This window comes from Calcarisporiella thermophila (assembly GCF_041956535.1).
Source record: "Calcarisporiella thermophila strain CBS 279.70 unplaced genomic scaffold VTP21scaffold_17, whole genome shotgun sequence".
NCBI classification, from domain to species: domain Eukaryota; kingdom Fungi; phylum Calcarisporiellomycota; class Calcarisporiellomycetes; order Calcarisporiellales; family Calcarisporiellaceae; genus Calcarisporiella; species Calcarisporiella thermophila.
In genome coordinates this window covers 122,290-148,830 of record NW_027192207.1, presented here as the reverse complement: position 1 = coordinate 148,830, position 26,541 = coordinate 122,290, and the positions used below count along the sequence as shown (strand labels likewise).

The 26,541-nt window shown below is 48.6% G+C and overlaps 13 protein-coding genes across 13 annotated transcripts; 6 read left to right on the top strand and 7 right to left on the bottom strand.

Moving 5' to 3' along the window:
* Positions 1 to 13: 13 nt before the first annotated feature.
* Positions 14 to 4,660, top strand: VTP21DRAFT_3290 (uncharacterized protein; the record flags this gene model as incomplete). The annotated part of the gene is made up of 18 exons (XM_069393577.1): positions 14 to 194; positions 278 to 360; positions 435 to 647; positions 711 to 914; positions 996 to 1,057; positions 1,121 to 1,173; positions 1,237 to 1,412; positions 1,474 to 1,611; positions 1,670 to 1,753; positions 1,828 to 2,010; positions 2,078 to 2,158; positions 2,233 to 2,337; positions 2,397 to 2,672; positions 2,744 to 2,914; positions 2,991 to 3,287; positions 3,373 to 3,517; positions 3,588 to 3,808; positions 3,902 to 4,660. The coding sequence occupies 18 exons, from the start codon at positions 14 to 16 to the stop codon at positions 4,658 to 4,660; spliced, it is 3,432 nt and encodes a 1,143-aa protein (XP_069249294.1).
* A 199-nt stretch (positions 4,661 to 4,859) lies between these two features.
* Positions 4,860 to 6,575, bottom strand: VTP21DRAFT_3289 (uncharacterized protein; the record flags this gene model as incomplete). The annotated part of the gene is made up of 6 exons (XM_069393575.1): positions 4,860 to 4,993; positions 5,055 to 5,226; positions 5,298 to 5,396; positions 5,463 to 5,583; positions 5,654 to 5,887; positions 5,950 to 6,575. 6 exons carry the CDS (start codon positions 6,573 to 6,575, stop codon positions 4,860 to 4,862), a joined length of 1,386 nt encoding a protein of 461 aa, XP_069249293.1.
* A 325-nt stretch (positions 6,576 to 6,900) lies between these two features.
* Positions 6,901 to 7,547, bottom strand: VTP21DRAFT_3288 (60S ribosomal protein uL6; the record flags this gene model as incomplete). Its single annotated transcript, XM_069393574.1, has 2 exons — positions 6,901 to 7,218; positions 7,296 to 7,547. 2 exons carry the CDS (start codon positions 7,545 to 7,547, stop codon positions 6,901 to 6,903), a joined length of 570 nt encoding a protein of 189 aa, XP_069249292.1.
* Positions 7,548 to 8,120: 573 nt separating this feature from the next.
* Positions 8,121 to 9,074, bottom strand: VTP21DRAFT_3287 (uncharacterized protein; the record flags this gene model as incomplete). The annotated part of the gene is made up of 1 exon (XM_069393573.1): positions 8,121 to 9,074. One exon carries the CDS (start codon positions 9,072 to 9,074, stop codon positions 8,121 to 8,123), a length of 954 nt encoding a protein of 317 aa, XP_069249291.1.
* Positions 9,075 to 11,045: 1,971 nt separating this feature from the next.
* Positions 11,046 to 11,600, bottom strand: VTP21DRAFT_3286 (uncharacterized protein; the record flags this gene model as incomplete). Its single annotated transcript, XM_069393572.1, has 1 exon — positions 11,046 to 11,600. The coding sequence occupies one exon, from the start codon at positions 11,598 to 11,600 to the stop codon at positions 11,046 to 11,048; it is 555 nt and encodes a 184-aa protein (XP_069249290.1).
* A 2,286-nt stretch (positions 11,601 to 13,886) lies between these two features.
* VTP21DRAFT_3285 (uncharacterized protein) lies at positions 13,887 to 14,321 on the top strand (the record flags this gene model as incomplete). Its single annotated transcript, XM_069393571.1, has 1 exon — positions 13,887 to 14,321. One exon carries the CDS (start codon positions 13,887 to 13,889, stop codon positions 14,319 to 14,321), a length of 435 nt encoding a protein of 144 aa, XP_069249289.1.
* A 1,118-nt stretch (positions 14,322 to 15,439) lies between these two features.
* Positions 15,440 to 15,742, top strand: VTP21DRAFT_3284 (uncharacterized protein; the record flags this gene model as incomplete). The annotated part of the gene is made up of 1 exon (XM_069393570.1): positions 15,440 to 15,742. One exon carries the CDS (start codon positions 15,440 to 15,442, stop codon positions 15,740 to 15,742), a length of 303 nt encoding a protein of 100 aa, XP_069249288.1.
* Positions 15,743 to 18,064: 2,322 nt separating this feature from the next.
* Positions 18,065 to 20,322, bottom strand: VTP21DRAFT_3283 (uncharacterized protein; the record flags this gene model as incomplete). Its single annotated transcript, XM_069393569.1, has 3 exons — positions 18,065 to 18,485; positions 18,569 to 19,266; positions 19,393 to 20,322. The coding sequence occupies 3 exons, from the start codon at positions 20,320 to 20,322 to the stop codon at positions 18,065 to 18,067; spliced, it is 2,049 nt and encodes a 682-aa protein (XP_069249287.1).
* A 524-nt stretch (positions 20,323 to 20,846) lies between these two features.
* On the top strand, positions 20,847 to 21,791 carry VTP21DRAFT_3282 (uncharacterized protein; the record flags this gene model as incomplete). The annotated part of the gene is made up of 3 exons (XM_069393568.1): positions 20,847 to 21,053; positions 21,116 to 21,235; positions 21,306 to 21,791. The coding sequence occupies 3 exons, from the start codon at positions 20,847 to 20,849 to the stop codon at positions 21,789 to 21,791; spliced, it is 813 nt and encodes a 270-aa protein (XP_069249286.1).
* Positions 21,792 to 22,307: 516 nt separating this feature from the next.
* On the bottom strand, positions 22,308 to 23,920 carry VTP21DRAFT_3281 (uncharacterized protein; the record flags this gene model as incomplete). The annotated part of the gene is made up of 3 exons (XM_069393567.1): positions 22,308 to 22,736; positions 22,812 to 23,009; positions 23,093 to 23,920. 3 exons carry the CDS (start codon positions 23,918 to 23,920, stop codon positions 22,308 to 22,310), a joined length of 1,455 nt encoding a protein of 484 aa, XP_069249285.1.
* A 678-nt stretch (positions 23,921 to 24,598) lies between these two features.
* On the top strand, positions 24,599 to 25,352 carry VTP21DRAFT_3280 (60S ribosomal protein eL13; the record flags this gene model as incomplete). The annotated part of the gene is made up of 3 exons (XM_069393566.1): positions 24,599 to 24,841; positions 24,919 to 25,092; positions 25,173 to 25,352. 3 exons carry the CDS (start codon positions 24,599 to 24,601, stop codon positions 25,350 to 25,352), a joined length of 597 nt encoding a protein of 198 aa, XP_069249284.1.
* Positions 25,353 to 25,452: 100 nt separating this feature from the next.
* On the bottom strand, positions 25,453 to 26,077 carry VTP21DRAFT_3279 (uncharacterized protein; the record flags this gene model as incomplete). The annotated part of the gene is made up of 3 exons (XM_069393564.1): positions 25,453 to 25,561; positions 25,627 to 25,765; positions 25,831 to 26,077. The coding sequence occupies 3 exons, from the start codon at positions 26,075 to 26,077 to the stop codon at positions 25,453 to 25,455; spliced, it is 495 nt and encodes a 164-aa protein (XP_069249283.1).
* A 126-nt stretch (positions 26,078 to 26,203) lies between these two features.
* VTP21DRAFT_3278 (uncharacterized protein) lies at positions 26,204 to 26,410 on the top strand (the record flags this gene model as incomplete). Its single annotated transcript, XM_069393563.1, has 1 exon — positions 26,204 to 26,410. The coding sequence occupies one exon, from the start codon at positions 26,204 to 26,206 to the stop codon at positions 26,408 to 26,410; it is 207 nt and encodes a 68-aa protein (XP_069249282.1).
* Between the last annotated feature and the right edge of the window lie 131 nt (positions 26,411 to 26,541).

The following is a 26,541-nucleotide window of genomic DNA, read 5'->3' as shown; positions in this document are numbered from 1 at the left end:
AACCATTACCAAGATGGAGATCAATCCTCAATGTGAAGGGAATTTGCGCGGCGAATTGATGATTATTGTACGCAAACAATTATCAAATCCTCTTGTAAAAGTAAAAAAGGCAGGCGTTCTTGGAGCATTAGCTATTGTTAAGCAACTAGGAGCAAAAATGGCGTGCATAGAGATGGCAAGCTCTAGTCAGAGTGGTATGTCATTCCTAACTCTTTAGTTTAATATGTAAACTAGATACCGGTTCATTTTTTAGCTGCAATTGGATCTACTGTATCAGCTAATCAGGCACTTAGTCACAAGAGCCTCTCTGAGGCGGTTAGCATATTAAATCTTGTACGGGACTCGTGTCAAAAATCAATGGTAATAGTTGCTATTCGTCAACTTGAGCACTTTTGTTAAGCGAATTACTGGTGCATTTTTTTTAAAAAAAATAGGAAGCTATGTCACTTGCTTATGATGAACTTGCACTGATTACCAAAGAAGGTGGACTGGACGAGCGTCTTGTTTTCTGGATCAAAGACCAGTACGTACAGCACTTTACTGACGAGTTTATTTCGGACCAAGAGGAGGTGCAAGAGATGTGCGAAAAGAGCATCTCACTTTTGAAAGGAATGTCAATTGATACATGGATGAATTTGGATGCAGATGTAATTCATGCAGCCTTGCTTTTAGTTCTTTAAATCAACACTGATAGTCTTTTATATACTTAGGATTCCGTCGTAGCAGTAAAACTCTACCCATTACTTTGTGGCAAACTTGGAATCCTGCCTACACATCCTGAACTTATTCTATGCCTTTGCTCTATGTTCAAATTGCTACAAGCATGTGAAAAGGCATTGAATGCAGGCTCGTTAGACGAGATTGATGCACTATTAGGTTGTGGGATCTTGATGTATAAGAAATTTGAACATAATGTAAGTGTACTCTGATGCCCTGGTTAGTGGTTGTGGTGGGCTGTTTAGAATTTCTCATTGTGCTTTATTTCGATGTTACAGGATTCTTTTACCCCTGAAATGATCGAAGCAGCTTGTAACGCATTACTTATGGCAATCAACTGGTACTATATCATGTCTGTCTCTGCATACCTACTTTTTATATTGACCTTACTATATCCGATAAGGTTCCGGGAACTATTGAACGCTTTTGCGTCGCAAAAGGGACACGAAATCGAAGGTGAATGCCCTGCTTCAATAATTAAGGTGCCGAATCCATACCTTAATCCATTTGCATTATTAGCTAAAATCATCGCACGAATCCGGGATATTAATTCGCTTGAAGATAGTTTGAACAATATGCTGGGATTAGCCACGAATTTTTTTCCTTTGGCCAATCTTGGACATTCCAATGAGCTAACAGCTGGGATGGGCGATAGACTGTCATTAAAAGAAAGTTTGAGTCTAAATGGGGCGAAGGTAAATAGAGTATTACACTTTCATACTCTTCACCCAGAATCTTAAACTCCATAAATTACAGCCCCGCCGCCCTAACAATAGTAAGAAAGCTGCAAACAGCCGTCCTGATTTGAATAGCGCGTCCATGGGCTCTAGGAAGTCGGTACAACCTTCTTTCTCTACGATCGAGGATCTTCGACCATTTTTCAGAGAACTCGAGGTAGTACATTTGTTTTCCCTCTATATGCTTTGCATTTGAAACCTCTCTTTCTTTATAGATGGACGTATTCAAGGTTTTACGAGTCGGATTGGACCCCCAAATAAATAGCCAAACGGAGGGCGAACAAATTTTAGATCTGGGGGTAAATTTAATGACATTTTATCTAGGCGCCCGTTTTCATCTTTTAATGACTTATTATACTTATTATTCTTATAGTACCCAGAATTAAAATATCTACTCCGAGATCTTAACTGTAAGCTCGAGTACCTTTTGCCGCCTCCGGTGACGAATCCCTTTTTTGCGAGACAAAAGCAGAAATCACAGTCGCAGCAATGGGGAACAGAGGAGGACAAGTTTGCACTTGTAAAACGGCAAGGGGCGCTGGCAGTAGTGAAACAGGTACTTCGCTTATGAAATGAGCGAGTCATTCAATATGTATAGTAATCCATGCAATTGATATTTTTAGGTTATCGATTTCTTGCCGTTTATTTTGAGGCGTTTGGAGGCTATCCTGGAGGAGATAGAGGACGAGAATAGAATAACAGAGGTATATCTCCCTCTTTGGTTCAGCTATCTCTCATTTTGGTTTGAATTTGATCCCAACTAACCTTTCATCAACAGGAGGATGATCAATCTCAAAATTGTTTTGCCATGCTCCTTCAATCAATAGAGCATCTTTTCTCGTGGCCCGAATTGAAGAGCCCAGATAATAGATCCAACTTAATGGTAAATTTACCTAACGCACCCGATCCTCCTTCACTATACTGATTATGTTTAATTTTTAGCAATTGCTTACTGTGGTCGCATCTCGTATCCGGTTTGAGGGATCTCCGTCGAGCCATAGTTTAAGGCAATTAGTGACGGAAGCATTCAACTACTTTGCCAAGTTCTCCGAAACCGTTCCGACTGCTTCAATAGCTGTTATTCTGCACCGTATTCTCTCGAAAATACTGTCGCTTGGAGAAGGCGATTCAGAAGAAGCAGCCGAGCTGCGAGAAACGCTTAGTAATTTGGCAGAGAAATACCTAGGAACGGAGTGGGTGGATAGATCCACGCTCAAGGTGACATACTTGCTACTCGATTATCTCCCTTCAATCAGCATCACTCATGGATCTAACACTATCTTTCTCAGTCCGAGACTATTGTATATTTGCTCAGACAACAGATCTCCAATTCAAAGCAGCCTCTAGAAACGATGGAATACTACATCACCACCGTTTTACCTGCTCTTAGCATTGAGGATAGTGAAACCTTGGAAAAGCACCCCTTACTCACTCGACACACCTATGTAACCCATTTCAAGGTAATGAACGGTTTGAATTTCGAAATGATCTGTTCCTGTCATACCATTGCTAGGATCTAACTTGCGACACCTACAGGCTATTGAGATGGAGCTTGTTTCCGTAATCGAGTCGTTTGACCTACTCCACTATAGCACCACGGAAGAGTGTATAGCCCACATCCACCATACAATTGACAACTGGTCGCGATTGACGGTGAGTGTTAGAGGCATGGACCACCGTCCTCTCTTCTCAGTCACACTGCGCTACGGCCGAATATTCCTCGAGCGGTTCCTTCGCAGCTTTTTGCCCTACCTCGCAAGAAATTTCAAGGCACATAAAGAGAGCGTGGTTGTGATTCTAAGAAATTTGCAAACATCCACAAGAACCTTCCAGGTTAGGACTTATCTTCTAAATTACCCTACCTTTTTATTTATTCCCTTTTGAGATTTCTCTTCTAAACGGCACTCCACATTATTAGATTGTCTGTGGGCACGTAAAGGTCATCAAGGATAGAGCCTTGGCCTCATTAGTCCCGCCAATTAGAAAAGCGATGGAAACGATCATATTCCAAGTAAAAGCAATGCTTCAAGAAAACAACTGCCCCTCAGAGGCGTTCTATTTGGGTATTCTACTTTCATTGCTTTGGCAATCCCTCGCCGAATTAACCTCTCTCCCCCTATATGCCGGATACAGGCTCGTTGAAACACCGTGATTTGATTACGAACGAAGTTATATCGTCCCAGATACCAATTGATTCCTCAGACGAAGAAGTGAGAAGGCCCGCTGAAATGGAGGAGATAGAAGAAGACGAAGAGGAAGAGGAAGAGGAAGAGGAGGTTGACCAGCTAAGAGACGATAGCAGCGGCACACAGGCAAGAGAACGATCACGGCCATCCAATGATTACGGAGAGAGGGTATTTTATCTTTCACTTTCCTCCTTGTTTGACTATACACGTTAGATTTTCTGGAACTTGAAGAGAACTAACATTGCTACACACAACAAATAGCAGAGCTCTTTGTCTAGCAAAAAAATACGCCCAGAGCACAAGGCTTCGCAATCTAGACAGGCTGCATCCGAAAAATCTCAGCACTCACAGCTGGTTTCTAACACAATCACGCCTGACAGCACAAAATCGGGGTCATCGAAGAAAAGGGTTCGACAAGAAAGTCAAACGAGCGAAGAGCCAGTGAACAGCGACGAGGTACCGGCAATGAGCAATGGAGAAGTTGAAGATGGAGTAATGCAAGCAGAACAGGAGATCACTGCGCTCGACACAACAGGGCAAGATGAGGAGGAGGACCCCCCTTCCCCTCCACCCCGGAAGAAACTACGCACTTCAGCAGAGAATAAATCCCTTTTAAAGCCAGAGGCAGAGAAGAAGGCTAGCACACGTCGAAGCTTAGGGGTTCGGAGGCGGCATGCCGTTATTTTCACTCAGTCATCCTCCTCCCCGCAACGGCGAGGGAGTGATCAAAAGGAGCGTCCTGCCAAGAATAGAGTGCGACACCCGTTTAGTAGCGATAGCGATGGGGAGGAGAACGAGGTTGAAGAGCAAGTGCAGGAGGAGGAACAAGAGGAAGAGAGGAAGGACGACGACGACGAGGAAGATGAGGAGCGAGTTTCGTCGGTTTTAACCCAGAGGAATGTAGTGCGGCAATTTTTCATGGATGAAGCGAGTGAGGACGATGAGGTGGAAGAGGATGAGGACGAAGAGGAGGAGAATGAGGAGAGAGATGGGATAACCGTGTTTAGCGATGAAGAGTAACCCGTGTTTTCTCACTTGCTTTTGCTCAATATGGTTTTGAAATAATGCATTAAGGCGGAAGTGACTATTTACTGCATGATGTTATTGAGATCGTCATTAGAATGAATAGCAAAAGGCGAATAATCTAAAATTTTGAAATACAAAGCAAACGTTTGCTGGAGAAAAAAAAAGAGAGGGGAAAAAAAAAGACGGGGAAGGGCTATTCACAGGCTAACTTCCCGTCAAAACTTGATAGAGCAATCGCAAAAGCTTGCAGAGGAGAAAGGGGGTATTGGAAGTCCATGTTGAACAAATCATCGTCAATACGGCCAAACTGCATGATAATATAGTCGGCTAAAAAACAACTCAGCATTAAACTTGGGGTTCCTGGCACCCGGCTACTATGACTACTTACGATCATTATCGTGCACGATCTGGAAGTTCTTCACGGATGCTAGGGTGACTCGCCCGTGGAAATTGAGCACGTAGGACTGTGTATCCTCGTTCCATTGGGGGGACTTGTTGTGTAAAACGAGGAGGTTAGAAGTTTCATTGCGGCGATAGCGCGCAAGCATTGTGCTCGATTCCTAATAGCACAATAGGTTGATTACAGTTGGAAAATAGAAAGGACAAGGACCCAAGAGAAGCAGCAATGCACCTTGGTAGGTCGACACTCTGGCCGTTTGCCATCTCTTGTCATAGTCCCAAGTATCACCGTCATTTTGCGCGGACCATTGAATCCAAGCAGGTTCGGATCCTATTCACAAATAATCCACACTCCATTTATTCTCATCTGATCAACATATCTCGCCATGCAACTTACATATGTAATCACGCCTAATTCTTCCCGTATAGGGATTTTCTCTTCCTCGCGACTGACTGCGGCCTTGAATGGATTTCTCCCGTTGGAATAAATAACAAAGGAGGTCCCGAGGAAATTGGATCTATAATAAATAAAATGGCTTGTTCGAAACGTCATCACACATCGCAATACGGTCATCAAACTCGACATACTCTAGTTTTCCCACTATTCCGTCGGACATCTTCCCTTTACAATGGCTGGGGTCTCGCTGTGTCGTGATCAGATAATAGCTTGATTGTTTCTTCTTGCGTCGCTTAGCCGAGAGCAGAAAAAGTTTGGTGCTCTCGCCCTCCTCCAAATACAGTTCGTAAGAGGGCGAGAAGCGTTCAAAACCTTCCTTGCGGCGTACTATTCGGCATTGAACACGGAAATTTTGGGGAACAGGCCTAGATAGTAGAAAATGTATATCAATCGTGTATGTCGATGTAGGAGGGTCAATCGGTCTTACTTGTGGATGAAATCTAATAATTCTTGTTCCAAAAGCATTGTTCTCCCAAAGGAGAACACTGTGATCATATCGCTTGTAGGCTGGTTGATGATCGTATAGGCCCATCTTCTCTTTACTACTTCGCCAGTTGCCGACAAACCAGCGCTTGCACCCTCCACCCCAGATCGCCCGTGAACATTATTGCAGTTATTCCCGCCGAAAAAAGAAGAGTATCGACGACGATTAGGAGTTGAAGAGTAATGGCCCGACTCTTCGTGATGAAGGTGTGAGGAGTTTGACGGAGAAAAAGGAAAATGCAATGAATGACGATGGGATGAGTCTGAAGAGCGGGTCATTTGCCTCAGAGCAGTGATTCGGCCGGGTGTGGCAGAGAAATTGGGTTCACGGGAAAAGTCAGTAGACGATGGCGAACCAGACATAAACAGGGATGTCGAGGAGGGTGTGGAACTATTCTGATGCTCGGTGGTGCAGAGGGAATGGTTAGGTGGAGATGTAGATGTTGAGGTCAATTCACTTTGACTAGGACCTGCATAGAGTCCATCCTCTACCGCCTTAGAGGCCGATTGATACAAATCGCCTCCGTTTTCTCCGGCTGAATCACATCTAGTGGCCAGCTGAATTACCATACTTTTGACAAAAGGGGAGAAGAGGGGGGAGGAGGAGTTAAACAATGAATTGGAGAAAATCGAACAGACCACCGAATATTCGAACCGGAAATTTTATTCTCTCCCCCAGAAAATCAATTTTGGGCCGGACTTTTCTGACAGTGGGATTGGCATCAAATCGCCACTCCACCGGTTCATCTAGAGGGAGAGTTCCATTCCATAGCCTCGCCTCCAACCCGAGCTTAACATAGAACAACAGGGCGCATCATTCTACGCGGTCAATGAGTCCATATCAAGACGCAAATAGGCTTTATTTTTTGTTTCGAGGAATCAAACAACATATTGCTTATTCATCTTGAACAATAGTGCCACGCTCGCTGACGTATACACCATCCAAGAACTTACGGATATCCTTGTTCTTGACAAGGGTGGACTGCTGGATGCTGGCAGCCGACTGAGAAACATTCTCGAGGTCATTGCCGGTAAGGATAAGCTCATCCTTTTGAGCAGTGGACAGCTCGATCTTAACACCGTCAAGCATTTTAATTTTACGCACATTCTTCTCACCCAAGAAGTTACGGATCTCAACGGACTCGCCATTGGGGCCAATCACGGCGTTGATGGGAAAATGGGCATACACAAAGCGCATCTTGTAGATGAATCCCTGCAAAAATAGAACAAACAATGCAAAAACGCTTAATTAAGACTGCAGGACTGGGTCAGACCGGCAAACATTCATACCTTGGTCACACCAATGATCATGTTGTTGATGATGGAGCGGATGGTGCGGATGCAAGCATTCTTCTTGCGGTCTCCGTGCCAGACGATGAAGCGGAGCTTGTTAGAAGCCACACGCTGGATCTCGATGTCGAGGTGGCGGAGGTTCTTCCTGAGCTCACCACGGGGACCCTTCACGGTAGCAATGCGCGACTTGATCTCCACAGTCACGCCCTCAGGGATGATAAGTTCCTCGTCTTTGTAGATGTCGCGCATGATGGATTATATCCCTACCAATTGTAAAAATGGGCAAGTGAGCACAACATACATGAAGATGGATGAATCCATCCGAGATCGATGGGAGAGCTTGCGGAGAGCAGGATGATACTAACCAAACTCAAAGCTATGTACGCTACAAGTCCAACGGGGATGGATGGGTTTAGAAGGGAGGAAAGAAAGAGGGGGGAGGGGATGCTGCTATTTTACAAGGAAATTTTCTCTCAATAAACTAAGCCACATTTTGACATGTTTCAAGAGAGAAATCGACATCGAAGTCATGGATTCTCTTTTGTATAAATATAAAAGGGGGATACGAGCTGATCGATTTTGTACTCAAACAATGTTCTCATTATATTTACGGAAAACATGTCATAGCGTACGTAAATATATGTTTATTTTTTATGTAAAGTGATTCATTAGACAGTGGAATGGATATACAAAACGTATATAAAATATGCATGCTTTCGAGATGCAGAGTGAAATAATAAAGGAACTAATACTAGGTGTGAGAATAAGCAGCGAGATGCTCTCTAATTAGAAATGGCAAATTATCTACTATGATGACTGGGTTCATTGCTTTGAGGTTTTCTTGGAAGTCTTCTTTGTCTTCTTCTTGGTGGTCTTCTTGGGAGCCTTCTTCGATGGCTTCGTGCTCCTCTGGGCAGCAGTTTGAGCTGAGGGCGCCGAGGCGGATGCCACACGAGCTGAACCGGAGGCAGAAGCCGATGCCGATGCCGGTTTTACGGCGGCACCGGCTGCAGCGGGTGCGGCTGCAGCAGCAGGCTGAGCCCGACTGCTGGCTCCACCAGAGCCTCCTCCAAGGACGCCGCTCAAGGGGTTCAGATTCACGGGTCGGAGAACGTTGCCCACTCTTTCGTTTCCACCGACGATGTCGGCAACACCACGAATAAGACCCTGTGCCGTGTTCACAACTTGCCCGAGGGGATCACGGATGGTATCGCCGATCGTGTCCTGAATGCCGATGGGATCAAGGAAGTCAGGGATGAACTCGGGAAGCTGACGCTTGGCCTTCTGATTCGAGCCGCCCAACTTCACCCACGTGCAGCTTGCAAAACCGGTGGGACTCTGCACGCGAAGCAGGCAAGCGCCACCGGGCCCCTGGCAATCTACGTCCGTGGGCATTGCCACGGCGATGTTGAAAGTGCCGCGCGGGCCGATGCCCTGGAGACCAGGAGGAGAGTTGGAGACGCGGAGTGCGGTTTTGAAGTTTTGTCCGGTGCCGGTGGGATCGATGTATGCACGCAACGGCCCCGCGCCATCGACGTTGGCAACGCGCCAGGTCATTGGCGCGTTACTGCCAGGAGCGTACTCAGGAGGGTTCTCGGGAGCAGGGATGGTCACACCTGTTCCACACGGTTGGTCTGATGTGAAGCGTTTGCAGTCAATGGTGTTCACCGGGTTCTGGACATTGAACCCGCGCGGCTCGATAAGTTTGCCGTGGCCAAGCGCGGTGCCTATGCACGCGGCAACCAGAGAGAATTTGACGAGGGTGGCAGCAACCATGATGATGCTATGGAGAGCGCGCTAAAGAGGGGAGAAGTTGGAGGAACCAGGGTAGTGGTGAAAAAGGAATGTTTGGATTTGGATTATTTGGAGTGAAGATTTGCCGACTTAAGGTGTATTTAAAGGCGTTTTATTCCTCTTATGTGATCACATTTCGAGGAAATAGAGCTGTATCACCACCTTTCATTTCATTAAATTGCTCGAGCACCCTCAGTTACAAAATTATCGGAGCATGGACCACCTTAATATTCCTGATTCCAGAATATATCCCTCGGGCGACTAAATTTAGAAAACCAAGTCACGTCAGCCGTTCTGCTCTGTATGCATTTCTAGGCCATCCTGGGCCGGCGGGCTCTATCCCTCGACCCCTCCTTACTGTTTCTTTTTTTTTTTTATCTCAACCTACCCAAGAGCCCCTCCGCACAGGCACTTCATGGTTCTTCTTGTGCCCTCCACCCCCAAAACCTGAGTCTGTATTTGACCAAAAGTCAGACTTTACCTTAATTTTGCTAGCCCGTTTTGCGGCTCTCTTCTTCCGAGAGTGGTTTGCCGGTGGAAAATAATTCTCGTGTTTCCAGGCAAGATAGGAAATAAAGGATTGGGAAAATGAGATAATTTTAGCCGAGTTTGTGGCAAGTCATGCTCTTTGGGCATTTACGTTCATCCCGGAGAAGCCTTTCCAAATTATTGACTGCAGCGGTCGGTGTGCAGATTGAGCAGCAAATTTTCCTGTCAGTTTGGCCACAGGTTTTAAAAATCGGGCCGTGAATTGTTTATTAATTTGAACTGTAGAGGGACGCAATCCTTGGCCAATGTTCTAGCCACAATGAATGTTATACCAGACTACAGACCAGAACAAAACCCAGCTCAGGGTTTTGTAGAGGTTGAATTAAATTACATGACCAAGCGTTCTTCGAATGCTCGCCCTTCTTTGCTGACTCGGTCGGTAAAACAGCATATGAGCTCATGGAGCTGACTCAGGCCGATATTACGTATACGAATCAGAATTCATTATACGTCGAGAGCGCATTGACCGCTGGCAGGAACAGAGACGAAAATAGCATATGATTATTATCTCCCCTTTTGTTTTTCAACTCTAAATATAGCTGTTCTATCTTTAAGCTATGCTCCCAAACTCTTACACACCAATCGGCTCTATTTCTACTTTTTCGTTTATGCCCATGGCACTCAAGCCTGTGTAATGCTACATTCATATCGCGCGACTATGGATGTAGCGTTGCACTCCGTTATCGGAAGAATAGGCTATATGGAGACATACTTCAGCTTCGTGAAGAGGATGAGCTCTGTATTGCCCTTTCCTCCCCCCTCCCCCCTCCCCCCACCCCGTTTCCTCTCTAACTTTCATGAAAAGATAGGACAAGGCTATCCTGCCGTAGATGCACAGCTCCAGAATACGGGAAACGCAGTTGGAACACCTACCATTCGAGGCTCGCCGTTGTATTGAACGCTTTTCAACGAATTATTCGATGTCTATGACTCTTGATTACATATTTAATCGTCATGTTAGGTGGACATTGCTTGAGATGCACTAGTTTCATTGTCATTATACCCTCCCTATTGGCTTGCTCAGTATTCAAATGTTTTTGATCGGGCCGTGGCCATTTCCCACAATAATAACCATCAAGTCGAGTACTATTTGTTGCAAGTTGCATTTTGCAATGGGGTTTTATTTTCGCTGACGTAGCTATAGGAAAAGTAGGAGATTACTGAAATACCGTATTATTTGTATCTCTCGGCCTTTTTACAACCCTGGTTGTCAGGCTCCAAACCCAGACACAGGTATCAATGGGGAGCTGCATCGCGTTTCGTAAGGTTACAAACCATTAGACTTTATTATAAAGTGGAAGAAAATAAAAGCTTATTGATACATTTGTGCTAGTTATCAGATAGTTAGGGATAAATGGATTTCAGATTAATGTCGTCACGCTACTCTTCAAGTCATTAGAGAGGCTATTCCGCTTGCGGTTTTGCAACCGTGTCCTCAGCATCCGAACCAGCAGCCTCGTCTCTCTTGGCCATTCTCGGCCGAACCCTAACCCAGATACAGCTGGCAAATCCGGTCGCATTCTGCACTCGAACTAGACACGCTCCTTGGGGTCCAGCACACCTTATGTTGGGAGTTTGGAGCGCCATGGTGTAAAATCCTCGTGCCCCAAGCCCAATAATACCAGGCACACCGGACTGGATACGCACCGGGTTTTGGGTGAAGTATTGGCCGGTACCGCTGGGGTCTATATAGGCCTGCATGGGACCGGCGCCGTCGACATTGGCCACCCGCCAGACGACCCTCATGGACTCGCCCGCCATATACTCTGGAGGGTTCTCTGGGGCGGGAATTCTCACCCCCATTCCACAGGGCTGTCTGGTTGTATATCGTCTGCAGTCAACTGTGCTTACATAGTCCTTGATCTGGAAACCGACTGGATTGGTGAGTTTCCCATGTCCCAAAGCCACGCCAACACTGATAGCGAGAAGGAGGAGCTTGAGAAATGCAACTAGGAGCATTTTTCAATTAATGAACTTAGCAGAGGGACGAAGGGGAAAAAGAGAGAAATCGAGATGGATATGCCAAGTGAGAAAATGCAAAATAGAGACACACTAACGGGTAGAGGTCGTATAGGGCTCCGAGGTGTTTTGGATTTAGTAGTATATATATATATATATACACTATTCGGCGGAAGATCATCCATCCTAGTTGCTACAGGATTGTCCGAGGTCAATTTAGGAAATGCACCAGGGATTAGAGCACGAAACCGTTAAAAACATAGCTACTTGGATGTGGAATGGGCGCAAAACTCTCGCGTTTCTCAGAGCAGTTTGGGCGATCGTCCTTGTGATATACGTCCCCACCGGTGATATGGGAGAAAAGAAAGAGGAAGCTTACGTTATCTCTCTCGATGCACGTTCGTCGACCTCAAGCTAGCTCGTAACCGGGGATAACCGTGCCGTACGATGTAGGCAGACCACCGTCAACAGAAATCGCCCACGAGACAGACGGAGGCTCGTATTATTCCCGGGTTCCCGGTCCAGCTATGCAATTTTTTTGGCTGAAAATAAACCCGTGTCTCGTCCACTCCGGGGATCATTTTGGGATAATTTTCAAGATGCAATTCAATATCTTTAACACGATATAACCGGGCAAATTTCAGAAGCCCCTCAGTTTCAGTTGACCCATATGTTCATCGTTCGAAACACGCGGTTATTAGATCTGGAGCGATACCAAATGTAGAGCCCACTTTAATGCCCTGGTGCGTGGTTGCTTAAATGCGAGAGAGATGTCCACCCACTATTGCAATGTGTTTGGGAGAAATCCATTTCAGAGGGCCACACATGTTAACAAGATATAGCAAAACGGGACCTCATTTGGGCCAACTCTAATCCCATGGTAGGAATGCCATTCCCCAAAAGTAAATTCATACTTGACTGGCTTTCCTTCCTTCAATAGAGGTTGCCAGCCGACAACGACTCCCTCTCGTCATCATCGTAACCAGATTTAATATATATAGCTCCGGCTGATTTTCACAACTCCAGGGGGTCAGTTCCCGGTGCTCTGAAATTCAGAGAATCATCGCCAGAAATGAAATTTAAGCGGGAATCAATGCCGCTAAAAATTTTTGTTTCGAGACAAGTGTCGACCCACTTAGTAGGTTACTGGTTTGAAAATAATGGGAACACAACAACATTGAAGGCTATAGAGCTACCAGCAACAGGCTTTACTGTAGCAGCGTATTCATCCCACTTTCTATGCTCAACGGCCAACTCCATTGAGCTCGATCAGAAAAGGGATCCTTCACAAATCTATCCGGTCGGGGGAGGTATATATTTTTGTGGTGGTGCAGAAGAAAATGACAGCGAAATGTACAGGATTTGTCGCCGATAACTCCTCTCCGACTCGACATTGTGATTACCTGTCTTGACAGATTGGCCAGATGCACGGACACCACCACAAAATGATAGCATTCTGCGCTGGTGTCTATTAGAGATGCGAGAAGAAGTTTTGGGAATATGTCTGGCATTCCCGTTAAAACACCATCAACCATCCTTCACCTTCCTTTGCGGATCCTCTTTCACTATGTAGTGTCTCCGATCTATTAGAGACATACAATCGACACTTTCACACACAAATTTCCCACCGGTCCGAAAAGGGCCATACAATCCTGTGAAGAAAACCATACTTGAGCAGTTTATCAACTCATGCCGCTCAAATTTCTGATGTTTTTTCTAGTCGATTTTTTTTTTACCAGTGTCAAATAAGATATTCATGATAATCCGTGGAAAGATTGGCCTTGACAAAATAAGCAAGGGGATCTCTTTTTTTTTCTCACAATGTCCAACCATATGGGAAATGAGGTAATAAAACCAACCCTAATGGTGCTTAAATCATCTTCTAAGCTGCCATATAAAAGGGTGAATTACGTGGTCGCCCTCCGATAGCCTAGCGGTTCTGGGAAAAAAAGTAAGACCAAACAACTTTGCCTGCCGAAAATCGTTTTCTCCCACTCCCCGGAAGTCTGGCTCAGATCTCGGCCCGAAAAAGCAAATGGAGGCCATCCTTGTCAAAAGTTTAGCGGGTTTCAGTCCATCATGACGAGAAGGATAAACATATCTTGCTATGCTGAAACACTCTATCGAGTACCATATAAATCTTGAGGACGTATGCCCAAATAGACCCCTTCATAAATGATTTCATCTCTTCCCACCACTCATCCCGTTCAGTAGTTCTTTCTTCTTTTTCACTTCTTTTGCCAGAATCTCTTCGTTTCCCCCGACAGCAGAACACCTCCTCTATAGATGAAATCCCATATTCTATTTACTCTAGTGCTCTTCGCGTGCGTGGTCCTGGTAGTGGCCCCACCGCCCATTCCGAAAGAAAACCGGCCCAAAATACCCGAAATCCTTGGGCCGGTGGATTTCCTTGAACCGATCGGTATCCAGGATACCATTTTGGACACGATCCGTGACCCGCTCGGCCAGGTTTACAACACGGCGGTGGGGCTTATCCGCGGCCTCTTCACCCAGATAGGCGGCGGAAGGGCCCAGGAATTGGTGGGTAACGCTCTGCAGCCACTGAACTTGAATCCCCTCAACATGCAACCGCTGCAGCCAAAACCCCAAGCTCCAGCTTGGCAAACTGCTCCACAGCCGCCGCCCCCGCCGCAGCAGCAGCCGCGACCGGGTCAACCCCAAGTACAGGCACAAGGAGCACGCAGACCACCCAAGGAATAATAGTCTTTGATCTTTGGGCCAGCTGCTTGCTCTCTCTTCTAATCTCCCCTTCTTCTCTTCTATTTCAGCCCCCCACCTTTATTGCTGTTTCCATATTATTCGACCTCTTGTAAATTTCGGTTGTGCCTTAAGATAGTGTTAAAAAAAACATCTCTCAAATAAATGAACTTGTGCTGAAATCATAGTAGTGAAAGTGAAAATCGATGTGTACGCCATTAGAACATGATGACGGGTGCTAGTCCGGCGATCCGAATCCACTCGTCATTTTGACCGAAATGAACTAGAGACCCGCTATGACCAATTTGTTACCTATAGCTTCACCTTATCTAGACCGCTTGCATCAGCATAGGCATCACGGCCGCTCCAGAAGCTTGGCATTCTCTACGCTAGAAAACCCTGGCTCCGTGGGGTCAAGGGAGGTGAGAAGAAAATACTCTGTTAGAATCACACCCTCGTAAGTAGAAAGGTGAACACTTGTGCAGTTCTCCGTACGAGATATGACAAAATTATACCCTACTGTTCTCGGCCGAAAATTTTAGAAAAGCTCCAGCTAGGATTGAATCGCTTAACCTAGGAAAAACAAGACTATTTCCGTGCTGTGTTCACTCTTTATATCAACTTGAAAATGATATAGGGTTGAAGCGTGTACTCAAGTACTCCTTCGATACTACCTGATCTAGTGGAGGTTTTAATGTGGAGGGTCGAGAGATGCATAATAAGCTGTGGACAAGTATAATCATCCTACTCTTTTGATGGATCACCTAGTCAGGTGAAAGTTTGGGATTGGAATGGCCTCGGCGAAATATATATTAATAATAATGAGAAGAGACCCCATTCACCCCCATTATGCTCGGCTCCAGAGTAATCTGGCAATAGCTTGGTCAACCCATTTCTATTTCGCCTTTAATGACACGAAAAAAGCATAGGCATTGAAAAAATGAGGGAGACATGGGAAGGGGGGAGGGGGGGAAGAGGAGAAATAATGAAATGAAATCGAATGGATAAATAAAAAGGAATATTTACACGATATAAATCAGATACCAGACATACGCAAAGCAGAGGCTTCCAAGGATTAATGGGAAAGATATATGCAAAATACAAAAATACACACACGGATAATGACCGTTCATATTACAACTGCAATTGAATCATACGACTCCATCTCCAAGACACCCTCGCGCTCTAACCGACAGCACCCACAATTCTCTTCACATAAGACCGGGGGCGATTCGGCTTTACTTACGGCGCTGCCGGTCTTAAATGCCTCGATGGGGGGAAAAGAGAATATCTTCTCCTCACTACTTGAGGTGGAGGCGGTAGAGTGGATTGAGGAGGAGGAGAAAAAGCGACGATGCGAGAATTCACGCAGGATGTCGGTGAGGCTGGTGCTTCGTTGTGTTTTTTGCATTCTGCGTCCGTGATATTGGAGTGAGTTGGAGCAATGGGGGTTGATATTGTGTGGGAGAAAGGTGGGCACTATGAGAGGAATCGAGTGTTTGTATTCGTGGTGGAAAGCTCTCGCAAAAGGGGTTTAAATGAGTCAAGGGGTGGCGCAGGGCACCCGGACCGAGATAATAATGGCGAGCACCGTTTCTTCGCAATTCCCCATCCCCAATTTAATGAGAGAGAAAATGAGCCAAACAATGGATTAGTCAAATCGAGCGCCCATTGGTGCTCCCTTGGATCATCCAAATCTTTGATGCAAACGCGAGGAAGCAGTCCCTCTGAGCAACCATGACATACTACAGAAAAAGTATCTGGCCTTACCAAAGGCGCAGATAACTTAAGAGAGCTTGTTTTTCTTTCCTCATCTTGCCGTAAGCAGCGAGGCAAGAGCAAGTCTCCCTGACCGGTGTTAGGGAGCTTGACCCGCTGCCCGCTGTGGACCCGCATTCCATTCTCACTAAAAGGAACAGTTGAAACTGTGGAATATCGCATAAGCTGGTTCTCTGATACCGTGTCTTTTGACCACCGCCCCTGGCAGCCAAAATGGCTTTGAAATCAAACTCAATTTCCTCAGAATGGCTGCGGGATCCCCCTTGGTATCCCCTAGGGAGAACCTATGAAGAGATCCGCAGCGGCTTCTTAATAAGTTGCGGCAGGATTTCTTGTCGGCCTTGTGCACGAAGCTGGTTCTGCCATAGAGAGTGAGACAGATGCTCAGGAGCCGCCTTCAGTTTCGCGGCTCTCAACTCGCGAAGATAGGCTACTGCGCTTGCACAAATCCTTGAAATTATTTTTAGTTTCAGAGGGCTCTATAAATAGGAGCTGGCCTCTTGGTCGAAAAGAAACACCAGAGTGGCCGGAACTTCGGTCGATAAATTAAGACTGTGCAAGGATCCGGAGAAGTTCATTAAAGTGCTTGCAACTGATCTCGATAAATTGGTTGTGGTTTGTGAGATTTTTTTTTATTGTGTAAGAAAAGCTGGAAATAACATTCATCCGTGGCTCGCTGAGCTCGAGGGAAATTGCGAAAGCAAAGCGAGCAAGCTGGGCACTTTGATCATGCATTCAAAACACTTTTAAAACAAGAATTGCCAAGATCCTTCTACACTATGTCCATATACATATACGAATGAACCAAACAGGCTTTTCCGCCTATTGCCGCAGCTTCTGTTTGCACAGAGTACTATGATGGAGAGAATGGTCGAGACAAAAGCCGGCTCGCCTTTCATATCAACCTGGGTGGTCTGAGTCCTAGTATTGAACAGAGTAAAAGCTTATATCGCCTTCGAGATTCTAGGCTCAAGTTGGACCTTAGCTTATTACCCTACCTTACTTGGAAGCCTGAGTGAAGACGCTTTGGATTAGACGAGCCTGAAACCATAGGATATCGTAGATTTCAGGGAGAAACTACTTGTCGTAGGGCATCCACTTGAGCGCGTTTGTCTGCCCAAGTCCTGGTAAAAGGGGCTCCTAGAGCGGCCAAAACCAAACCAGCGGCATATCTCTTGGTTCAAGTCAATTAGGAAGAGCTGGGAGTGATTGCCATAAATGGAATTCCCCCCCTTTATTCATTCTAATCTAAATCTATCCCCCCTTTATTTTTACCTTACTTCAGCGAACAGATATGAATCCTGGCATCCCATTCATCCCTCCCTGGTTACTGCATGTACAAGTCCGGTTGGGATCGTGCTCAATGGAGCATGGTTCATGGCTAATCACAAGCCTTTTCATTTATGTTATATATACAATTGAATAGGTGAACCAGCATGGCTCTCTCGTTCAGATTACAAGTAAGGCAGTTCTTTTCCCCAAAACTTGCGAGCTTGCCAATGGTCGCCAGGCTGAGCATTAAACATGCCGTCACAGGGGTATATTAGGGTTTGTAGAGGATACCCACTCCTCGTTCACTCTCTCCCTATGCACAATGAAAAGGTGACTGCACTATTCTGGTTTAGAGTGCAAATCGTGAGTGTAATACTGTCTCACGCGTGTTAAAGCAAACGGGTTCGTGAGTGATTTGTCTACGACTAGAAATGAAGACGAAGGGGGGGGGGGAGGTTCAGCGTGCCAAACCAGCATAGGAAGGGTTGGTGGATTCCGTTACCCATTTTCGTATGGTCTAATAATTAGCTTCATTTATTAATTGAAAATAAATAAAAAAGAGGATATATTAAAATAGCGTCAGGGGAGGAGGAAAAAATAAATAGAGATAAATTACAATGATATAGCATAGTGGGGAGGAGGGGGGGGGGTAGAAAATAGCGTATAAAAAACGAGATTATGTGTGCATAAGAAACCTATCCCAAGACCTCATCCGCTGCGCTCCTTTCCTCGCTCTGAGCTCTCTCCTCGAGCCCCTCCGAGGCGCTTTGTTCCCGTGCAGCCTCTGTCTTCTCGTCCTCACCAGCGTCACTCTCGGGGTCATCTTCTTCTGGCAGCCCTAGCTTAAGCCTCAAGTCCCTCAATTGTCGCTTCAGCGTGGCAATCCGATCGTTCTGGTTCTCGTGGTACTGCTTCAACTCGCTGATGTAGTCATACGACTTCTTCAGCAGGGTGATCTTGCTCGCTCCCTTGTCCTCGACCTCAGGGAGCACGTTGCGCAGATCCTCGAAGCACTGCTTAAGGAGATCGCGCCTCTTTTGCTCGGCGGCTTTGTGGGTCGTGCGGCGGTGCTCGATGCCCGAGTGAAGCTCGGGGGAGAAAGTCAGCCCAAGTTTCCTAAGAACAGCAGCGAAAGGAATACCTCGTGAATCAGAGTGTCCAAAAGAACAAGTCAAACAAAGGATAGGCCGAAATCTTACTGGCTCTCTCCTTCCAGGATGTTCTGATAGTTGCTCTTAGCCGCCAAACGTGCCGCGGCATCTTGTGACATCACCACGGGGAGAAGAGGCTTCAGGCTGGGGCTGATGAGGGGTTTGACCCCGGGTGAGGATGGCACAGAGGCGGGAGACGTTCGCCATAATGCGGGAGAAGAGTTGGCCTTTGCTGGGAGAGCAGGGCGGGTCTTGTTGTTATTGTTGTTGCTGGTGCTGGTGCAGGTGCTGCTGCTGTTGCTGGCCGCGGTAGGCGGGATAGGCTGTATGGACGTCGAGGACGGGGGGATGAAAGCAGGGGAGGGGAGGGAGGTGGAGGGGGGAAGATTCATCAGTGACGCCGGGGTCGCGGGGCTCATGTGCGGTTCACTCGAGACCGCCGTCGCCGAGACGGGGAGTGGCGGGGGCATCATTGCCGCCGAGTCTAGTTGCTGCTGCTGTTTTCGTGCGGCCTTTTTCTGCAGCGAGCGGGAATAGGGCTCGGTTGTGCGCCTTGGAGCTGATTTACGGGGACGCATTCCGGTTGCGATCGAGGAAGAGTCGGTGGCTGAGGGAGGCTGTTGCGGAGGAAGCGCCGGCGAGGTGAGTGGGGAGAAGAGCTCGTTGGAGGCGGCGTCCTGGCTGGCTGCCAGGGCAAATGGATGGGAGGGGGTGGCGGCGGGGGATATCAGCGGCGTGAGCAATAGCTAGAGGGGGAGGGGAGGGACAGGCATTAGTATCCATGATCATTAGTGAGGAAAAGGGCCCCTTTTCGGGGAGTAGGCAAGAGAGCAGAGCCGAAGGCAACAGAGCCACAGCGGGCGGGTACTTACATCGTCGTCCTCGAATCCCTCATCTATATTCAGGTTTCCAGAGTTGATTGCCAGCGGCGTCATGAAGATGTAATCCGAGTTCATGTTGACGAAGTAGCCGCCGCTGTCAGAGGGTGTTGGCATGACCTGCGATTGATCCTGGTGGGGATGCGGCGAGGTGCAGGGCAGCAGCGGTGGATCGGATTGGGATTGGGATTGGGATTGGGATTGGGATTGAGGAGGCAGTTCGTGCATGTTGGCGGGCCAGTGCGAGACCATATCCTGGTGCGAGGACGGGGGGTTCAAATTTCCCGAGGCCGCGAAGTCGAAGTTGAGGTCTGCGCCGAACTGGTACGTCATGAATGCCGGCGAGGAGCAGGTATGGCGTGGGCGGGATAGGGAAGGAGATGGATCCGAGCTTCTACAGACGCAGATCAGACAGCGGGAATGGCGATGCAAAAAGCTCGTACGCGGCGTGGATCCAGCAGAGCCGGGGAAATGGGCAGGGCAGCTGGAGGAAATGTTGGGGATGGCAGCGGGGCCTAGGGGGGGGATGCCACGGGGATGCCAAAAGTCAGCCACGACGCTCAACAGCCAAAAAAGAGAAGGCGAGGGACTTTCAAAAAAAGCGCGATGAAGCCCAACTCTATTTTTCTCAGGAGCTGAGTGGTGTCGTGAAATTGATCCACTCGCCGATTTGCAATAGGCTGGTCGGCGCTTCAAATCGGCCAGCGCAGTTGGATTTCTCGCCAGGCCCTCCGAACCGCAAGCGGGCCAGCCGGAGCGGCATGCCGATGGGGGCCGAATGGCAATGCGGATGCCAATGCCAATGTCGGCTGCGGCGCCGCCGAGTCCGAGCGACCCCTGCGGTCTCTGGCTGGGGCTGGGCCAAGCACCCGCGCGTTGCACGATCTCAAACATCCCGAACACAGATGCAGCACGAGGTGACATGAAAGCCGGACGCAAACTTGGAACCCATACTGCCAAAAAGCGCGGACGAGGTCTTGGACCGAGCGGCTTAATCGCTCCACAAGGATGAACGCATTAGCGATTCCAAGTGGTATGACCGCCCGCAGCCCATAGGACTGGATAGGTTAGACCTGGATGGATCCAGCCGGCCAATGGCGCGCGAGGGCCCGCGCGCCCCATTGGTCAGGCTTCGACGCAATGAAGTCTTCGCTGTTCCTTATATTGTTAATGAGTGGGTGTGTATTCGGAAGGGGGGATGTGACTGAACTCTCGGGCTTGGACCGGGTCTCCAACCACTCCACTTTAAGATTCGGCCACTCCTCCTCTCAGCTGTCAACGTTCCCCTGAAGAAGAGGCGGCCGCGGAAACAAGCGCTCTTAGCTCCCGCTCACCATCACCGCTCCCCCTGCCAGCACCTCCGCATCACGCCCCCGCTCTTGCGCTTAGCGCCCCTCCCGCCTTCATCTATCTACATAGAGAGAGAGTGATATACACAAATACAGATAATGAACTTCGACTTCAGCCGAGTCATCGGCAATCCCTTCCTCCTAATCACCATTTGTGCCAGCGCCCTCGGCTTCCTGCTCCTGTTCGGGGCCACATGCGCTATCGGAAATGGGCTTAATTGGTGGCTGGTCTTTTTCGAACTCTTCCTAATAGCAGGTATCATCTTCGGAATCATAACCGGCGAATTGCAGGCCTACCGATTTGCAGTGAGTATTGGCATTGCTTACCTTGGGCATTTCTTCTCTGTGGGCTAACATGGCCGCGCCAGGTCATGGGATTTTTAGTGTACAGCGTGGCAATGCTCTCCGTGTCTTCGGCCGCAATGCACTCCTCGTCCGCGGCATGGAGCGTCATGCTCGCCGGCAACGTCGTGCTTCTCCTCGTCCAGGTAACGCAGTCTTCCCCTCCTCTTCGCCTCTCTGCCCATCCTGCTCACTCGGATTCTCTTCCTCCATTAGTTCCTGTGGATTCTGGTGTTTGGCAGCGAGGATGAATCCTACATTGCGCACCGCGTCAATGCCGTCCCCATGTCTCACCCGGCTCGCCATTCGCGCCCTCGCACATCCCATCTCTCCCACGCCTCCCAGACCGTCATCTCCCCGCCTGCTTCGCCCTTCGTCGCCAACAGCTTGGGCAGGAGCACGCTGGGAGGGAGCGCCACCGCCCTCCATTCCCCTCCCATGTCCATGCATACCGTGGCAACCGGGGGCAACCCCACCGATACCGTGTTACTCACGCCCAACGCGGAGTATCAGCACAGGGCCAAGGCCATCTACTCCTACTCGGCCAACCCGGACGACCCCAACGAGATCAGTTTTGCAAAGGGAGAAGTGCTGGAGATCTCGAGCATCCAGGGCAAGTGGTGGAGTGCTCGCAAGTCGGACGGCACCGTCGGGATTGCCCCCAGCAACTACCTGCAGCTCGTAGAGAAGCAGTACATATAGGCTCCCGCCTGCTTCCACACACTCCTCCCCCCCCCCCCCCCGCCACGCTCTCTTAGATGAGCAGTGGCTAAAAAGCGATCCCTCCTCCCAACTTGTTACGTGTTTCTATTTCCTCCCCTTTACCTCACCCTTCCCCCATTCTTCTCTTCTGCGTTAATGTACACGTTAATTTAATATAACTTAATGACTCCCTTATCTAGCTGAATCGTCGCATCTAATCCGGCCTCCCCGCCTCCATCCCCTCTTCCGTGACCGCCGCGGATTGGAAGGGGTGACGCAAGAGAATCCAGTGCAACTGAGAAAAAAAAAACGTAGACGGCTTTCTTTCCTTTCGAGTCTCTTTATCTATCTATCTATCTCTTTCTATCCTTCTAAACAGATGCTTGTATATTTGCAGCATAAACGAATATTGAAATCCATAGTAAACATGAGAAAAAAGTGAGGAAAGAGACACGTGGAATTCGGCGCGCAGAAAGGGTTGCGTCCCCCACAGGAAGATGCAGGGCGAACCAAGAATCAATGCTCGGTCGCAAGCCAAGCGTCCGAGGCCACATAGCTAAATCCTTTAAAGTACGAGGCCCCGTCGACTCCGTCCACTCCCTGCGGCCCCGGCATGTCCATGCCGCCGCTCGCCTCTATTGGCGGCTTCATCTCCGGCTCCTCCACCAAGGATCCCCCACAGAAACTCTCCAGCAACCACTCGTCCTTGCCGTTGGTCGTGTTGAGCTTGGGCGAGGGGGGCGGGGAGGCCAGCGGCATGCTCGTGAAGCGCTGGTCAAAGTTCTCGGCAAGCTCGGGGTCAGTGACTAACGGAAGGATGGGAGGCGTGAGCTCCCGCTTGGCAAGGCGCTTCCAGTCGATGCGGCGGAAGAACCGGTGCGACTTGATGTTGGCAATGCCCTTGGCCCCGCTCCCCAGGCGGATGTTCGGATTCTTGCGGAGCAGCTATGATGCCCAAACCAAAACTGCATTAATTTCTCCGTCGAGCCAGCGTGTGTATAAAGCAACAGCAGTACATACCCGGGTGAGCAGGTCCTTTGCGTCGGGCGACAGGAAGAACGGCGAGGGCAATTTCTTCTTTAGAATCGAGTCCATGGTCTTCTTGCGGTTGCCGCCGGTAAATGGCGGTGACCCGGTCAACATGTCGTAGAGCAGAATACCAAGGCTCCACCAGTCGACGGTCGCGTCGTAGTCGACCTCCATCAATACCTCAGGAGCCTAAACATAGGAGGGGGAGGGAACCCAGAGAGGGTTGAGCAACTCGGAGAAGCCACGACTCAACAAGCCCGAGGGCCACTTACCATGTATTCGATCGTGCCACACACGGTGCGTGCCTTGCCGTCATCTCCCATCGCCACCTTGGAGAGCCCGAAATCGGTCAGCATCACGTGGCCTTCGCGGTCCAGCAAGCAGTTCTCGGGCTTCAGGTCCCTGTAGATGATGCCAAGCGAATGCAGATGCTCGAGCGCAAGCACCAGCTCCGCAATATAGAAGGCGGCCACCTCCTCCGAAAACATTCGCTCATTCGCCATGTGCGTAAACAACTCCCCCCCGCTCGCGTACTCCAGAATTAAGTAGAGCCGACGATCGGTCTGGAATGCATAGTAGAGCTTCACTATAAAGGGGTGGCAAACCTCCTCGAGAATGGTGCGTTCCGTCTTGGTATGCTCGGCGTTTTTGGAGTGCAGCACGATGGACGCCTTCTTCAACATTTTCATGGCATAGAGCTGTCCAGTGGCTCGATGCCGTACTAGCACCACCTTTCCATACGCACCCTTACCAAGCACTTTGAGCGGCTCGAAGTCGCGTGGGCCTACCTTGCCCCGGGGTCGCTCGGTGACCTGGGAGGATACATACTCCTGGTCGATCTGGACGGTCACCTCGACATCGTCCACGGTGTGTTGCGCGGGCTGAGGCTGATCCTCTGGGTGTAGCAAGGGCGAGGAGGCACGGCTCCCGGGGGCCGATTGGGTCTGGTCCTGGAACTGGAGCTTTTGCGGCAGATGCTGAGCGAGGTTGGCAACCTCCGCATGGTCACCCTCGTGATCGTCCAGATCCCCCAACGACCCAATGGAGCCCGCTCGATTCCGCAGCGAGGGATCGTCGTCGTCGAAGTCGAACAGCCTCATTTTCGTAATGTAAAAGAGCTAATTATGAGATACCTTTCCCTTCTATCAGGAAAGGCCGGCAATGGTTCCCAAATAAGGAATTGAAAGAGTGGGGATGATGGAATTAATAACACAGATCAAGGATTAAGATCGCCAATGAGGCCAAATATGAGAAGATAGTAATGATAGCGACGTGAGGAATGTAAACAGTGCGCTGGGAGTCAAAACATCTTTCCTAGGTGGGTTGTTTTGAAAAGGAAATCAAGTCGAAGCTGGAATGCAAGAAGCTCTTATAATGAAGGGGGGGTTGAGGCATTATTGCGAGATGATGTCAGCAATCTGTGACCTAGGTGGATCCCAAATACAACTCGCCATTTCAAGCGGGAAAAAATGGTGATGACGTTGCTCAATGGAGGAGCCGGTCTCGAGTAACAAAAGAAAACGTGCTACTACTTTTCATCGAGCTCCCTCTCTTTCTTCATACATCGTTAGGGCCCCCCAAAGTCTTTTGAACGAGGTAAGCATAGCCATCCATCCATCTATCCATCCACTGCAAGTGCAGAACGAGAGAACAGTGATCCTTGGTCCTTCTTCTTGCTATTGTGGAGGAGGAGAGAAGGGGGAGGGGGGAAGAATGTTGAGAATCCATGTGCAATGACAACTGATGTGATCTTTCATTCTAGTATTACTTGAATCGCGATGGTGAAGCACAACAACGTTCTCCCCAACGGTCACTTTCACAAGGACTGGCAGCTCCGCGTGAAGACCTGGTTCGACCAGCCCGGCCGCAAGAAGAGAAGACGCATTGCCCGCATCAACAAGGCCGCGCGCATCGCTCCCCGCCCTGTTGACGGTCTGCTCCGCCCCGCTGTCCGTTGCCCCACTGTGCGCTACAACACGAAGCTCCGTGCCGGCCGTGGATTCACCCTTGAGGAGCTCAAGGTAGGTTAACATTCATTTTGTACCCGCTTAGATGCATCCTCTCCCTATCATGATCTAATGCGCCCATCGTGCTTTAGGCCGCTGGCATCCGCCGCAAGGAGGCCCGCTCCATCGGCATTGCCGTTGACCACCGCCGCCGCAACCGCTCTCTCGAATCCCTCCAGCTCAATGTTGAGCGCCTTAAGGCCTACAAGAGCAAGCTGATTGTGTTCCCTCGCAAGGCTGGCAAGCCCAAGAAGGGTGACAGCGAGGTAAATAGTCTTTCCTGCCCTTTTCCTTCTCTGTGCTCTTTTTTTTTCCTCTTTGCTTACTCCATGTTTATTCTATAAAGGCCGCTGAGCTCGCCAACGCTACCCAGCTTAAGGGTGCCGTCCTCCCCATTGAACAGTCACCTGCTGGTCCTGAGGCTCGTGCCATCACCGCCGAGGAGAAGGAACGCAGTGCCTTCATCACCCTCAAGCGGGCACGCAAGGAGAAGGTGCAGAAGGAGGAGAAGGAGGAGGAGAAATAAAGGAGGTTTTGCTTTTTTGAGAAATAAGAATAAAATGATATTATCTCTATTTAATTCTACACACAAAGAAATGAGTGTACCCATCTACATATGTGAAGCCTCATGCATCCATGACTTGGTCGAGGAGAGTGGCAAATCGGCTCGGCTCAGGGGGGGGAAAGGGGGTCAGTGAGGTATGTCTATGTGATAGGATCGTCTCTGCTAACGTGCTGTACAAAAAAATCCTCAGCTTTGGTTAGAAGGGTAAATCTCCTCGAAACACTGATAAACATACCCGCACTCTGTAGCGACAAGATATCCCGCGCGTTCCATTTCGTGCGCCAACTCAGCCTGATGATTATCCATCAACCGGGAGTTTATCACGACAATTAAAGGCTTGGAAAGGCGGAGGGCCTCGAGGATGCTTCCGGAACCTATAAGACAAAGTCGTACCCTCAAAGAATTACATCTGAAAATGCGCATCTTTTAGAGTATCTACCGGCATGGCTAATGACCAGGTCCGCAGAGCCCATTTCCTCTCTCACTGATGGCTTGTAATCGAACCCTTCTAGTTTTATACTAGAATGGTGTACTTCGCGGAATGCAATTTTGCTACTGCCATACTGCACAATGACGCGTTCAAATCCTAGAGATGTCAAAGCATTCAAAACGGGGAGCGAGCAGACGCTAGCGACTAAGTCATCGAAGCCCGTTGATCCTACCGTCACAAATGCCGTTTTCCCCATTTGAAAACTTGAACCCTTATATCATAACCAATTTGGGACGGGATACGAGGCAAAGAGCAATTCGAAGCCACATTTCATCCCTCTATCTCGACCTACAGCTTTATTGCAGTTCCCACTTTTTCCGAGATGGCCCAGTTCAATCCCCGGACCCTCACGGCCCCCATCGCCGCTTTCACCATGGCCATTCTCTTGGGAATTTATGTCAACGCTTCGATGAAGGAGGCGCGCAGAGAGTCAATGCGTAGACGGCTAGAGATCCAACAGCATACCCAACAACAGCGTCCACAGCCCAACACGGACGCGCCGAGTAAACACACTCATGTATCAGAGTAGGCCGTCAAATGGTACTGGCACCCTCATTGTATATCTGTACTACTAATCTTTTAACATTTTCGAATTGTTAAAACTTAGAAATTCTAAATCTCTTTCACTCCACGGCATACTCATTCTCAGTATTAACCCTA